The sequence below is a fragment of the Pseudorasbora parva genome, chromosome 19 (genome assembly GCF_024679245.1).
Source record: "Pseudorasbora parva isolate DD20220531a chromosome 19, ASM2467924v1, whole genome shotgun sequence".
Lineage (NCBI taxonomy): Eukaryota > Metazoa > Chordata > Actinopteri > Cypriniformes > Gobionidae > Pseudorasbora > Pseudorasbora parva.
The window spans coordinates 19999344-20014543 of record NC_090190.1 but is presented as its reverse complement, the minus strand read 5'-3'; the positions used below and the strand labels follow the sequence as shown (position 1 = coordinate 20014543).

The window sequence follows — 15200 nt, the reverse complement described above, 5'->3', positions numbered from 1 at the left end:
CAGTGTGGTTTGTTCTGGCTGCATTTGGATTCTTAATGTGGTGGGTACACAAGTTTCTGGGTTAGATATTTGAAGAAAGTTGAACCAACTTACAAAAAGTACAACGTTGAGTTAACTTAAAAAAATAAAGCAACCAGCTGCAAAGCATTTTTGAGTTTACTGAACTCCAAGACCTCTGAAGTTGTGCTAACTTGTTTCTTTGAGTTGGACTGGTAAGTTGAAAAAGTTGAACCAACTTTTTGGTTTCAAAGTTGAACCAACTTACAAAAAGTACAAAGTTGAGTTAACTTAAAAAAATAAAGCAACCAGCTGCAAAGCATTTTTGAGTTTACTGAACTTCAAGACCTCTGAAGTTGGGCTAACTTGTTTCTTTGAGTTGGACTGGTAGTTAGATGGACTTACTGAGTAAAGTATAATTAACTTAATCAAATAAGTTTAGTGAACTTTCAAAAATGATTTGGCATAACTTCAACCACTGAAGTTGAGTAAACTCAAAAATGCTTTGCAGCTGGTTGCTTTATTTTTTTAAGTTAACTCAACTTTTTTTTTTTACAGTGTATGGTTAACCGAGTATTAACCGCTAAGAGCCTCCGTTAACGGTTAATGAAAAACTTGAAAACGTGCAGCCCTATTTCAGAGTAATGTTATTGTTAACCCTTTTCTTCCCCTCTTAATGTTTTCTGCTGCTGCATTACTAGCCTACATCTATGGCTGATCTCAATTTCTTCAACTATGGGCCACAGATCAAACAGAAAATGTCCACTGTGTTAATAAAATTAGTGCCGTTAAAATAAATTTGTGTTAACGCGTTATTAGCGCGTTCATTTTGACTGCCCTACTTAAAATAAACATTGTTCACGAGTCCCGCAGCTCGAGTCAGAGTCGAGTCTGAAGTCTTTCAAGGATGAGTCTCAAGTCGAGTCTGAAGTCACTGTGTGTGCGACTTAAGTCGCACTCAAGTACGAGTCTCAAACTCGAGTCCCCATCTCTGCTACATTATCATGTAGGCATGACCAGAATCATCATGATATGATTTATTTTATTTCACGATAACTATCTACATCACAATAGTTATTTTTTGCTTTAAATGTGCAGAGTGTGAATTTTAGTGGCATCTAGTGGTGAGGTTGTGAATTGCAATCAAATACCGCTCACCATTCTCTTTCGGAGCACATAAAGAAGCTATGTGGGCCAAACACACAGGACAAAAATGTTGTCGTCGGAGAGACAGAGAGTGACTAGCGCTCTGTAGAACAGTTTGTCCGTTTAGGGCTACTGTAGAAACATGGAGACGCAAAATGGCGATTTTACTACAAGGGGACCCGCGGTGTATGGAGATAGAAATAGCTCATTCTAAAGTAATAAAAACATAACGGTACACTAAGTAAGGTATACACCATACAGGTTTATACACTTTATACACCATACAGATTTAGAACAGCTTGAGGGTGAGTAAATGATATCACAATTTAAATTTGTGGGTGAACTATCCCTTTAAGACATAAATGAATGTTTACTTGTAAATACATGGTCACTTTGACACAATGAGGCAATTTTATTTAACTGTATAAGCCCAATTAGGCAGCAAAAAGCACTCAGTTCAGCTCTCATGTGCTTCATAAGCAGCTTCATGTGCGCACGTCTCACATAGCGCACGCATATATTTAAACAAATTCTCTTTCGCTGCTAATTGCGCTTGAGTGGTTTAAAAACACCTGTTTTTAAACCGCATGGCAAAAAAACGCATGCGAATGACAAGCTTTCCTGACTGCGCCACACAGCAACGTCATGTAAGCGTAGAGCATAATGACAATAGTCCAAAATTTCTACCGGTTAATAATGTCTACCGGTATATCGCCCACCCCGACTACATCACATACATAAATTAGTGGGCGTGGCTAAAGAGGCAAAGATGTAGAAGTAGGCACTGATCTTCTGCAGAGGCGGTTTTCCGTCGCACTCTGGCGTAATGTGACAAAATCCGAAACAAGTCGTTTTTTTGGACTATAACAATACAAACTTACAGGATATGTTAATAGTTCACTGACCTCTTATGGGCCCTATTATCTGAGCGCATGATCTAAAGCTTATGGCACAGGTGCACTTAGGGGGTGTCCAAATCCACTTATGCTATGACGGAAAATGTGGTTGGCATACCAGGCTCATGATCCAAAAGGGTTGTACCTAGTCTCTAAATGAGTCATGGGTGTGTTTTGGACGGAACGTGCAATAAACCAAAGTCTCATCTAAAGTCTCATCTCCTATTAAAAGTAATTACATGGAGGAATTTGCCAGTGGAAAGACTGAACTCTTCTCCAGAGAGAAATCCTTTTATTTTTCATATTTAAAAATGTTTGTGTGCTGCAGCGCATCCCTGTGTGTGTAATAAGCTGAGTGTACATTCGTTGTGCACCCGCCTGTATGAACATATTACTAACGCATCCTTTAAATAACACAAGAAATACTGCACTTTTGCCTTTAGACCAGAGGTGGACAGTAACAAAGTAAATTTACTTGAGTACTGTACTTAAGTACAATTTTTAAGTATCTGTACTTAACTTGAGTATTATTATTTCTGGAAATTTATGACTTTAACTTCACTACATTTGAAAGACAAATATCCTACTTTTTACTCCACTACATTTCTATCAAGGTCCTCAAAGTCGAAAGTTGTTTCTGTAGCAGCTTTTAAAGTCAGTGGATAATTTTTTTTCTTTGTTCTTTAAAGGTTTTTGTTTTGTTTTGTTTTTGCAGACAGCCTATCAGTAATCGCTCTTGTAGGGTCACGTGAAGTTTCCCAACATTTTTTGAACACTGATCAGTTTAGCAAAATGGAAGAATACGGTTCCTCAACACAGTGTGTGTACCCATGGCCATATTTAGAAAGTATGTTTCAGTTTTCTGAAAAGATTAAAGATTAGTTTACCTGGCATACACTTGATGGATGTCTCTAACGTTTTTAAAAACGTAAACTTCTGGGAGAAAGAGAATAGTAAAAAGTTGGGAGAATATCAGATGTTTATCAGAATATAGGGTCCGTGCATTCGGCCTTGAAATGGCAGCCGCTTTGTAAAGAGCTTTGTAACATTTCTACAAGTATTGGTGGTTGTATGCTAGTATGTCGGATGGAGCATCACTGACTGGCTTAAATCATGATGGTATAGTCTGCATTTATACAACAATAATAAAATAATGTGTTGACATTAAAAAAGGAACTGTTTACTTTTACAACTTTCACTTGTAACGGAGTAATTTGACCAGAAGTACTTTTACTTTTACTCATGTGATGAAGTTGTGTACTTTGTCAGCCTCTGCTTTAGACCAGATTTTGCCAGTCAATGGCCCAGTTGCTTTCAGTTGCCTCCAAATACCAACCCCCAACACACCTTGTTTTCAGACCAGCACGCCCATGGACGAACAGATGGGCGTGAGTACAATGATTATTTAAACAACGTGGCGCTAGACATGAAAATGATAACTGCATTAGTCTAAAACTAGCAAAAAAACACTTGCATCGTGCCTGGCATCACATTATGCCGGGGGTATGATAGGGACATGTTAAAATCAAGGACATTTTATTTCTTAATTTATGACCCCTTTAAATCTGAATACTATAAAACTACCATCGATTTAAGCTGTATTTTCGGAGTAGCATACACACTAAAAGACACAAATAACTGCCCACTGGACTCAACCTGTCATATACCCCTTGGGAAAACTAAAAAGCTCTTCTTAATAGTTTTTTCTTGGATTTTAAATCCATGACACTTAATTACACATTAGCGAGAAAGACATTGGTGAACTACACAGACTACTAATTAATAACGCAGCGATCAGATTAAGCCACAGTATCCAACCCAGATCAGAGAGATTGACATCTGACCGTGACTGTGAGATCTCCAGTGCCACAGGCCTTACAAAACTGTGTCAGTTAAACAAGTTCATGCCAGGTGCCAATACAGCCATAGAAAGAGATTGTGTTCATTTAAAGTCTCCAAATGGAAGAATAAAACAGATGTTCATATAATGTTTTACAACATGAATGATTCCTAATGATTTTTAATTTGAGAGATGTAGTCACATAATTCTAACTTAAAGTATGAGCAACAAAAGGCATATTATTTTTAAGCACCATTAATAAGAGAGGAGTACAGTACAGTGCTTAGCAATTAGTATTGTAGAATAATTGGACAGTTGAAATGTGACCAAAATGCTTGTTCTAAAATGTATTGTTTTTATTCCTCATGCTATAGTGTTACTTTCATGTGGTCGAGTCAGGCAGTGAAAGCATTGATTTTTTTAAAGCTATCAGTGTCCTACACAACAACAGTGTTAACGGATCAGTTGGAGTTGAAGAATCTGCGCTCACATAGAAAAATCTCAAACATTACAGATTTATATGCTGCTGTTTCTATTATGTTTTAAAATGTAATTTATGAATTGAAATGCTGAAATGCTGAAACGTTTATTATTATTATCAATGTTGAAAACAGTTAACTTTTTTCAGGATTCTTAAATAAAAGCTTCGGTAACAGTTTACAATAAGGTTCATTAGTAACTATATTAGTTAACATGAACTAATAATGAACTATAAAGCATTTATTTATCTTTGTTAATGTTAATTTCAACATTCAACAAAGTGAACTAACATGAGCAAACCATGAACAGCTGTATTTGTATTAACTAAAGCTAACAATTAACTAATTGACTAACAATTAACTGGATTAACTAATGCTGAACAGATGAGTTGTTCATGGTTAGTTCATTTGAACTATTGCACTTACTAATGTTAACTACCTTATTGAAAAGTGTGACTGAAGCTTCAAAAGTACAGCATTTATGTGAAATAGAAATGTGAAATTTATTTGAAATCTTGGAACCACTTTGCTTAAAGCCTTAATGTATAATGCAGTATAAAGATATTCATAATGTATGATATAATGTATTATATCTTTTCATAAGTTATTATAACCAAAGTTAAAATGCATTCTAATAGTCACATATTCTTTTTCACATCTAAAATTGGTTGTTTATTGTGGGTTAATGCATTATAAAGTGTATTATACTATATTATAATTGTGGTTACAATTATTAATGAGACCATAGAATGCATTATAAGGTGCATTACAATATTATAATGCATTATACATAAAAGCTTTAAAGGGATAGTTCATCCAAAAATGAAAATTCTGTCATCATGTACCATTTTGGTAACACTTTACTTAAAGGGATAGTTTAGCCAAAAATGGAAATTCTGTCATTTACTCACCCTCAAGTTGTTTCAAGTCTGTATACAGTTCTTTGTTCTGCTGTACACAAATGAAGATATTTGGAAGAATGTTGGTAACACAACAAATATAGCTTCCCATTGACTATCATGGTAGGAAGAAACAATAATAATATGGTAGTCAATGGGGCGAATCAAAAAAAAATCTGCTTTGATTTTTCTAAATATCTTCCTTTGTGTACAGCAGAACAAATACATTTATACAGGCTTGGAACAACTTGAGGGTGAGTAAATGACAGAATTTTCATTTTTGGCTAAACTATCCCTTTAAGTAAAGTGTTAACCAAAATGGTTTAACATTATAAATGTCTTTACTGTCACTATTAATCAAAATATTTTTAAACAAAAAATAAATAAAAAATAAAGTTGCCCTTTCAGCCATAATTCAGACATGCTGACATTTTACAGAACATTTAACGTCCAATTATATGGCTTATCAGAAACTGGCTAACTGTATGTGATCTGCCACCACAAAAGTGTTATAAACACTATTGAGGCATCAAAACATGCCACTAACCAAAAAGTTCACTTTAAATCAGGTGATAATACACGACTTAAGGCCCGTTCACACTAAGAGCGCTAACTATAATGCGACGATATCATTCTGTTCAATCTAAGCATGTGCTAGTCTGCCGCTTTAAATGCTCGAGCTCATTACAGCAGGATAGATTCTGATTGGCTGTCAGCGTTTTTATTGAAAGTGATTCCAATGATATTGTTTCTTTGTGCCATTATCATTATAGCGGTGGTATTAACTCTGCTATTCTGTAATATTGACAACAATTTTAAGAACTATATATTTATCGTTATCTTCATAGTTATTGTCCTTGGTGTGAATGGGCCTTTAAGCATGGGAGGTGAGGTTAGTTCATAACAGAATACGCTCAGATTTCTATTGAAAAGCAGGCACATGGCAGAGGCGTACTGCAGCTGGAGCTCACGCTGTTTGGCTCTGATGGTGGTCAGGTGGCCTACAAACAGACCTGAGCGGGTACGCTGGCACAGAATCGGAAGTTCACTGGGTTCACTCCAGCCTTGGAACTTAGAGCCAAGTGGGCCACGCCAGTAAATAATATCTACTCTCTCTCTCTCTCTCTCCCTCTCCCTCTCCCCCCCCCCCCTCTCTCTAAACAGAGAGCCGACCCCATCTAAGAGCACATCTTAATGGGAAGATGCAGAACCAGACTGCAAGATAAATAAAGATAAAAAGATAAACTGCTAGATAAACAGATGCTTAATTATAGGATAGTATAAATATAAATATTTCACATTCTTTCCAGTGCCTTTGGGCCTTGAGCAACACACTAGCTGAAATATGAATAAAATCATGCATCAATTCACTTTGTCTCTATAAAGCAAAGTCCAGCAGTGCTTATACAGAAATAGAAGATGACTGTAACGTAGCATAATCCAAGTTATGAGTAATTGATGATCATATTTGTACAGAAGTTCAGATGTGCATGATTCCACTGAAGCACAAGATGCTCTTTTGGATCCTTCTCAAATCATGCTGAAAGCATGATCATCAGGTTTCATACAAACTCAAGTGCATGAATTAAGACAAAAGTGTGAATTAAATACTAAGAAATGTACCAATTCATGCCAATTTTTCACTCAAATTGTCATGCTGTTAATGCAGTTTGAAATGAAAATGGAATAGAACAACACAAATAGCATTTGAATGCAAATGTTTAATCCATCATGAATTAAGAACTTTGAGGTTCATTGGAAGCATCTGACTTTTTGAATTCAGCATAGTCAAAAATATGCTTATATTTGTTTGATTAGTAACCTAGAAATAGTGCAGATCTTAATTTGTAAGATCAATAGTCACATATTAAAGATTCCCACTTTATATTAGGTTGCCTTAGCTATGCACTTACATCAAAAAATAAGTACAATGTACTTATTGTGTTCATATTGTATATTGTAAGTGCATGCACTTTTGCTGATATCGAGGTGGAATACGGGTAAAGTTAGGGACAGGTGTGGTGGGATGGGTGCGAACATATATTTTCAGGAAGCTGACATTTTCAGGCGGAGCTGCTCCTGAAAGAGCCACGGATGAACATTAAAAACATCTGCAGAGAACCCATGCAGCGCAGCCTACACACGTGCTCTTACTATAGACTGTCTGTGTTTATGAGATACATAACAGTATTGATCTGGTTCTTACAAATGATAGTGATGCCACAGAAGAACCATTTTAGTACCCCAAAGAACCATTCCGTGAACAGTTATTTTAAGGGTAGGTTTAGGTGTAAAAGAAGTGTCAAAAGCGTAATTAAAAATGTAACTAAAGAAATTGTTTACAGGTTCAATTACATGCAGGTAAAAATTCGAAATGTAAGTACAATGTAAAAACATATATGTACACAATAAGTGTATTATATCAAATTATATAAAATAAAGGTCCATTTAAGCCTGGAAATGATCAAATAAACATATTTATGTCATGAAGCAAATCAGATCCTGCACTATTCTGCATTAATTAGGCATATGTTTGACTATGTTGACCCCAAAAGGTCAGATTCGAATAATCTCACGGAAGCTCATGGTTTTCTAATTTGTGCACATACTATAACAAACAGAAGTAGAGGAAGTATTGCATGTTACACTGCAGGACCTCACTGTCACTGCTTGACATCATGTCAACTACCCACCAACTACCAACTAACAGGTGCACCCTTGCGATTAATACAGCATGTCAAGCAAACACAAGCACAGAGAGAAAGGCTGAGCTTTCCGTCAGCACACACCGCGCTCCATACGTGCATCGACTCGGGAGAAAACAGATACCCGCACTGCGAGCGCGAGTGGACAGCGACGTGGTGCTGAAATCACCGCGCGGAGCTTCCATGGCAACCGCATTCGCGCAAATATACCTGTGGCGTTAATGTTTAACGTCTGACCTATTCGACAGCACGCATTAAAACGTGTAGTAATCTCTGGTAAACGGCAGCTGATGGGATTTTTAGCGAAGATGGCGCCCAGAGCTAACCCAACCCACCAGAGCCTCACAGAATGACCGTAACTGAGACAAAATACTACATGCACACACGGCGCGAGGGACGGAAACCTCTGAGGCGCGTGACATCGACCTCTCTGATGGTTAACCCGGGTATTTTGTCCGGGCCCCTCTCAACAATAGCCTAATATTGACAGTCTACGTAAGCAGACGTATTACATTTCAGGAGACAGTCATGCTGAAAATGACAGGGAGCGTTTTAAAGAGACAAATACAGCTATCATCCACGACCACGAGTCCGTGACTGCAGCACTGCGAGCCCGCATACACTCTTTAAAGTACAAGGTTTCCAAAAGGGGACGCCAAAGTAGAAGCGTTTTTGGTTCCCTAAACCTTTCGTGAACAGTTCTGAGGAGAGACCATGTTACAGGCTGAAGAACATTCAAATAACACTTTTCCACTGTTAAGAACCTTTTGTGGAATGCAATGTTAAAAGGTTCTCCATGGAACCATTTGCCAATACAGAACCAGTATGTATAAGAGTGTAAGCCCCTCTCGCCCCCTATTAAGGGCGCTGAACACTATCAGCTTGCTTACTTCAGCATGGACTGCTCTTTCTCCTCCTCTTTCTTCTGTCGGTCCATGACCGAGAGGATGATCTTCCTCTCCTCCTCGGTGAGGTGGCTGAGGTCCGGCATGTCCGGCGGAGCAGGAGCAGGAGCCGCAGGGGATGCGGCCGGGGCCCCCCGAGCTGACATTTTCAGGCGGAGCTGCTCCTGAAAGAGCAACGGATGAACATTAAATACATCTGCAGAGAACCCATGCAGCGCAGCCTACACATGTGCTCTTACTATAGACTGTCTGTGTTTATGAGATACATAACAGTATTGATCTGGCTCTTAAAAATGACAGTGATGCCACAGTAGAACCATTTTAGTACCCCAAAAAACCTTTCAGTGAACAGTTATTTTTAAGAGTGTGTAGTAGCCTATATTTAAAATTCCATTATGACCTGCGGTATGTTTTAACACATTGGTTCATCTATGATACCATCACACACAGCCAGTGTATGTGCAGGGTAGATGTGGTACATTTAGAACATTATTAACGATAAACAGTCTAACCCCGTGACAGCATGGGGAACGCGTGTACTACGGTTCACAATGTAGCTTGTCACGCTGGCTCATAAAAACAAGCATCTTCTGAGAATAAGGTGTAAAACCCTCGGGGCTTCTCGAGTTACATGCCGGTTTCCAGGAGCCGAGGGCATCCCAAGCATGCTTGTCGAATGTGTCTGGAGAGAAAACGAGTGCTTGCCTTTTATTTCGCAATCATGGTGAATGCAGTCTAACCCATGGCTGCTGCTGCGAATGGAGAGCTCTCGCGCATCGTCCAATGGCAGGGTGCGCGTTCCCTTATTGCGGTTATCGGCGTCCTCGCTCGCAACCTTTCCCGCGAATCCCTCCTGGTTGCTGCTGCTAACTCCAAGAGATTTCTTGAATGCACAAAAATGGATGCGGTAGGGGAAACGGTCTGATAGGCGAGCGAGGCGGAGCAACGGTCTTACGTAGGATGAAGATCAGATGGTCCAGTCTCGCGGGCGGGGGCAGCGGAAGTGCGCGCGCCCGGACACATTCATACATTCATTGACAGGAGGCGCGATAGGATGTGGGCTATGGTGACTAGTCATCATTTTTTTTATGAATTATGTCTCAGATAGTAATGGATTAAATACTCTTTCTGTTCGTTTTTTTAAATACCTCTTTAAGAAGAATGTTAATATCTATAACTTACTTAACTGCATCAAATTATTCATGTGTTCTTGGAAGACCACAATGTAAAAAATGGGTTGTTTCAGGTTTGGGTCAAATATGGACAAGCCCAACCTTTGGTAAAAAAATAAAAAATAAAAAATAAAAATAAAATAAAAAAAGGTAAACATTGGTTGGGTTTTTGCATATTTGACCCAAACATGAAGCAACCCAGCTTTTTTTAGAGTAGGCCTACATTATTGCAACTGAAATCCCAAAACAAAAACAATAGTGGCATATTAAATCATACCATCAAATTAAATATCAAAAAATATATATTTTAACTCTCATTAAACTGGACCTGTACCTTAGTACAGTGGTTTTCATACCTGTCCTGGAGGACCCCCAACCCTGCACATTTTATATGTCTCCCATATTTGGCACAACCACTTCAGGTCTTGCAGTCTCTATAATGAGCACATGAGTTGAATCAGGTGTGTTAGATGAAGGAGACCCAAAATGTGCAGGGCTGGGGGTCCTCCAGGACAGGTTTGAAAACCACTGCCTTAGTAGAACAAATAAGCAAATGTACTCTAAATGAAAAGATCAAAAGTTTTGTGTCAGTAAAAGCATCAAAGCATACTTAAAAATTGTCTCCACAAAAATATTATGAGGCATGTTTTCAACTGCTGATAATAAAAAACTTGAGCAGGAATTCATATTAGAATGATATTCGAAGGATCATGTGACACCGAATACTGGAGTATTGACTGATGAAGATTCAGCTTTGCCATCACATGAATAGATTACATTTAAAACAGTTATTTTAAATTGCATTAATATTTGTTTGTATTTGTATTTGTAATGTATTTTTGATCAAATAAATGCAGTCTTGGTGAACATAAGATACTTCTTTCAAAAACATTAAGAAAACTTACCGACCCCAAACTTTTGAATTGTATAGTATCATATCATCTAAATAATATTAGCTCACTGAATTAATAAAATAAGAAATAATGCAATCATATTATACAATGCAAGATTTATGATTGACTGGTCAAGCTATTTTGTTGATTTGTCGGTGCCATTCATTTCTTACCACCAAATAGCATTCTAATCAAGACCACCCAAACCAAGACCAAGACCAATGTGTGTTGAGACCAAGATAAGACCAAGACCAGTGTGTGTTGAGACCGAGATAAGACCAAGACCAGTGTGTGTTGAGACCAAGATAAGACCAAGACCCGTGTGTGTTGAGACCAAGATAAGACCAAGACTAGTGTGTGTTGAGACCAAGAAAAGACCAAGACTAGTGTGTGTTGAGACCAAGACCAGTGTGTGTTGAGACCAAGATGAGACCAAGACCAGTGTGTGTTGAGACCAAGATAAGACCAAGACTAGTGTGTGTTGAGACCAAGACCAGTGTGTGTTGAGACCAAGACCAGTGTGTGTTGAGACCAAGATGAGACCAAGTACAGTGTGTGTTGAGACCAAGACGAGACCAAGACCAGTGTGTGTTGAGATCAAGACAAGACCAAGAGCAGTGTGTGTTGAGACCAAGACCAGTGTGTGTTGAGACCAAGACGAGACCAAGACCAGTGTGTGTTGAGATCAAGACGAGACCAAGACCAGTGTGTGTTGAGACCAAGACGAGACCAAGACCAGTGTGTGTAGAGATCAAGACGAGACCAAGACCAGTGTGTGTTCAGACCAAGACGAGACCAAGACCAGTGTGTGTTGAGATCAAGACGAGACCAAGACCAGTGTGTTTTGAGACCAAGACCAGTGTGGGTTGAGATCAAGACGAGACCAAGACCAGTGTGTGTTCAGACCAAGACGAGATCAAGACCAGTGTGTGTTGAGACCAAGACGAGACCAAGACCAGTGTGTTGAAACCAAGACGAGACCATGACCAGTGTGTGTTGAGATCAAGACGAGACCAAGACCAGTGTGTGTTGAGACCAAGACCAATGTGTGTTGAGATCAAGACAAGACCAAGACCAGTGTGTGTTGAGACCAAGACAAGACTAAGACCAGTGTGTGTTGAGACCAAGACCAGTGTGTGTTGAGACCAAGACCAGTGTGTGTTGAGATCAAGACAAGACCAAGAACAGTGTGTGTTGAGACCAAGACCAGTGTGTGTTGAGACCAAGACCAGTGTGTGTTGAGATCAAGACAAGACCAAGACCAGTGTGTGTTGAGACCAAGACAAGACTAAGACCAGTGTGTGTTGAGACCAAGACCAGTGTGTGTTGAGACCAAGACCAGTGTGTGTTGAGATCAAGACGAGACCAAGACCAGGGCAGGGAGAGCAATATATGCAAATATGCTCATATTTGTAAAAACAGCTCTCTTGCGATATTGCTTATTTATATGTTATGTTGTAATATAAAAAAACAAATATCTCATTGAAGAACATTTTTGCAATCATATCTTGAATTTTGTAAGCATTTATATTACTTTTGGTGACATATTTGACAAACCCTTCCATGTTGATTTCTGACCCGGCACAACAACAAACAAAAAAAAAAGAAAGAAAGAAATTATTTCGAAATAAGTTATTGATCGCATTTAAAGCAGTAAGTTTTATATCCAATAACATTAAAGATGTAAAAAAATAATTCAGACAAAGCTGGCAATTTAGTGATAGCCCCCTAATTGTGTTCTTCTTGAAATGAAATCCTAAGTCCTCTTAGTCTGAAACTAAGAACAAGACCTTTAAAAAACTGTCTGTCTCAAGACTGGTCTCAAGTACAACACTGCCACCAGACAGATACAGTAATCAATGATCACTGACAATGGTTTGTATAAGCAAAAGGGATGTACAGATATAAAGACATGAATTCTCTCAATATGTGGTTAATACTGTATATGGGTTGTTATTAAAGAAGTTCATATGAATCTGGTAAGCTACTTTTTCTTCTCTCTATTATAATCAATTAAGTAAAGTAATTTTAAGTACAATTTAAATTCATATGAATGTACTACTTGTATATAAAACTAATTTCAACTCTGAGTTGAAGTCTGAGTTCGGGCCAAAATCCGAGCTCGAAGCCCTGACAGCACGCCAAATACGCATTTAAATCTAGTTTTCTTTCATGCCTTTCTGATTTCTTTAATCACATTCAATATTTTCTGATATATCTGAAACTTACCTTCTTGTCTATCCTTCAACGTTCTTTTGCTTTTGAACCTTATTTAACACTATCACAATCGTTGTACCCTTTGCTGGAAAACCATCCATCCATCCATCCATCCATCCCTCCAACCAACCATCCATCCATCCATCCATCCATCCATCCATCCATCCATCCATCCATCCATCCATCCATCCATCCATCCATCCATTATCTTCCGCTTATCCGGAGCCGGGTCGCGGGGGCAACAGTCTAAGCAGAGGCGCCCAGACTTCCTTCTCCCTAGCCACTTCCTCCAGCTGCTCCGGGGGAACCCCGAGGAGTTCCCAGGCCAGCCAGGAGACATACTCCCTCCAGCGTGTCCTAGGTCTTCCCTCCTCCCGGTGGGACGTGCCGGGAACACCTCCCTGGGAAGGCGTCAAGGAGGCATCCGAAATGGATGCCCGAGCCACCTCAGCTGGCTTCTCTCAATGTGGAGGAGCAACGGCTCTACTCTGAGCTCCTCCCGAGTGACAGACCTTCTCACCCTATTTCTAAGGGAGCGCCCAGCCACCCTGCGGAGAAAGCTCATTTCAGCCGCCTGTATCCGGGATCTTGTCCTTTCGGTCATGACCCACAGCTCATGACCATAGGTGAGCGTAGGAACGTAGATTGACCGGTAAATCGAGAGCTTCGACTTACGGCTCAGCTCCTTCTTCACCACGACAGATCGGTACATCGCCCGCATTACTGCAGATGCTGCACCGATTCGTCTGTCAATCTCCCGTTCCATCCTTCCCTCACTCGTGAACAAGACCCCAAGATACTTAAACTCCTCCACTTGAGGCAAGAACTCTCCACCAACCTGTAGTTAGCAAGCTACCCTTTTTTCGACTGAGAACCATGGCCTCGGACTTGGAGGTGCTGATTCTCATCCCAGCTGCTTCACACTCGGCTGCAAACTGTCCCATTGCATGCTGAAGGTCCTGGTCTGAGGTTGCCAACACGACAACATCATCTGCAAAGAGCAGTGGCGAAATCGCGTGGTCCCCAAACCGGACACTCTCCGGCCCTTGGCTGCGTCTAGAAATTCTGTCCATAAAAATTATGAACAGAACCGGTGACAAAGGTCAGCCCTGCCGGAGACCAACATACACCGGGAACAAATTTGACTTACTGCCGGCAATGCGAACCAAGCTTCAGTCCAGGTGATGGACGAGTCCCCCTCCGAGCCCTCAGCCACTGCTTCCTCAAAGGAAGACGTGTCGATGGGATTGAGGAGATCCTCGTGGAAGTATTCCTTCCACGTCCAACAATATCCCCAGTTGAGGTCAGCAGCTGCCCATCTCCACTGTAGACAGTGTTGGTAGGGCATTGCTTCCCCCTCCTGAGGCGTTGAACGGTTTGCCAGAATCTCTTCGAGGCCAACCGATAGTCTTTCTCCATGGCCTCACCGAACTCCTCAAAGGCCTGAGTTTTTGTCTCCACAACAACAGGCTGCTGTCCGCTTGGCCTGCCGGTACCTGTCAGCTGCCTCAGGAGCCCCACAAACCAGCCAGGCCTGCTTGGACTCCCTTCTTCAGCTTGACAGCATTCCTTACTTCCGGTGTCCACCACCGGGTTCGGGGATTGCCGCCTCGACAGGCACCGGAGACCTTACGGCCACAGCTCCGAGTGGCCACGTCAACAATGGAGGTGGAGAACATGGTCCATTCGGATTCAATGTCTCCAGACTCCCTCGGGATCCGGTCAAAGCTCTGCCGGAGGTGTGAGTTGAAGATCTCTCTGACAGGGGTTCAGCCAAACGTTCCCAACAGACCCTCACAGTACGTTTGGGTCTGCCAAGTCTGTCCAGCTTCCTCCCCCGCCATCAGTTCCAACTCACCACCAGGTAGTGATTGGTTGACAGTTCCGCCCCTCTCTTCACCCGAGTGTCCAAGACATACGGCTGGAGGTCAGATGAGATGACAACAAAGTCGATCATTGACCTTCGGCCTAGGGTGTCCTGGTGCCATGTGCACTGATGGACACCCTTATGCTTGAACATGGTGTTCGTTATGGACAAGCCATGGTTAGCA

General features: G+C 40.5%; 1 protein-coding gene across 8 annotated transcripts in view; it reads right to left on the bottom strand.

Annotated features, from left to right (window-relative positions):
* rims2b (regulating synaptic membrane exocytosis 2b) overlaps window positions 1–9917 on the bottom strand; it is a 241805-nt gene extending 231888 nt beyond the window's left edge. For 2 of the 8 annotated variants that reach the window (XM_067426684.1, XM_067426683.1), the window contains exons 1-2: window positions 9573–9913; window positions 8853–9031 (exon numbers count right to left, since the gene is read on the bottom strand). In XM_067426684.1, the coding sequence (XP_067282785.1) occupies window positions 8853–9013 (161 nt within the window). In that variant the 5' untranslated portion in view covers window positions 9014–9031; window positions 9573–9913. Of the gene's footprint in view, window positions 1–8852; window positions 9032–9572 lie in introns of all 8 variants that reach the window. The other 6 variants (XM_067426685.1, XM_067426686.1, XM_067426681.1 and 3 more) reach the window with 5 other exon arrangements.
* Window positions 9918–15200: the final 5283 nt, after the last annotated feature.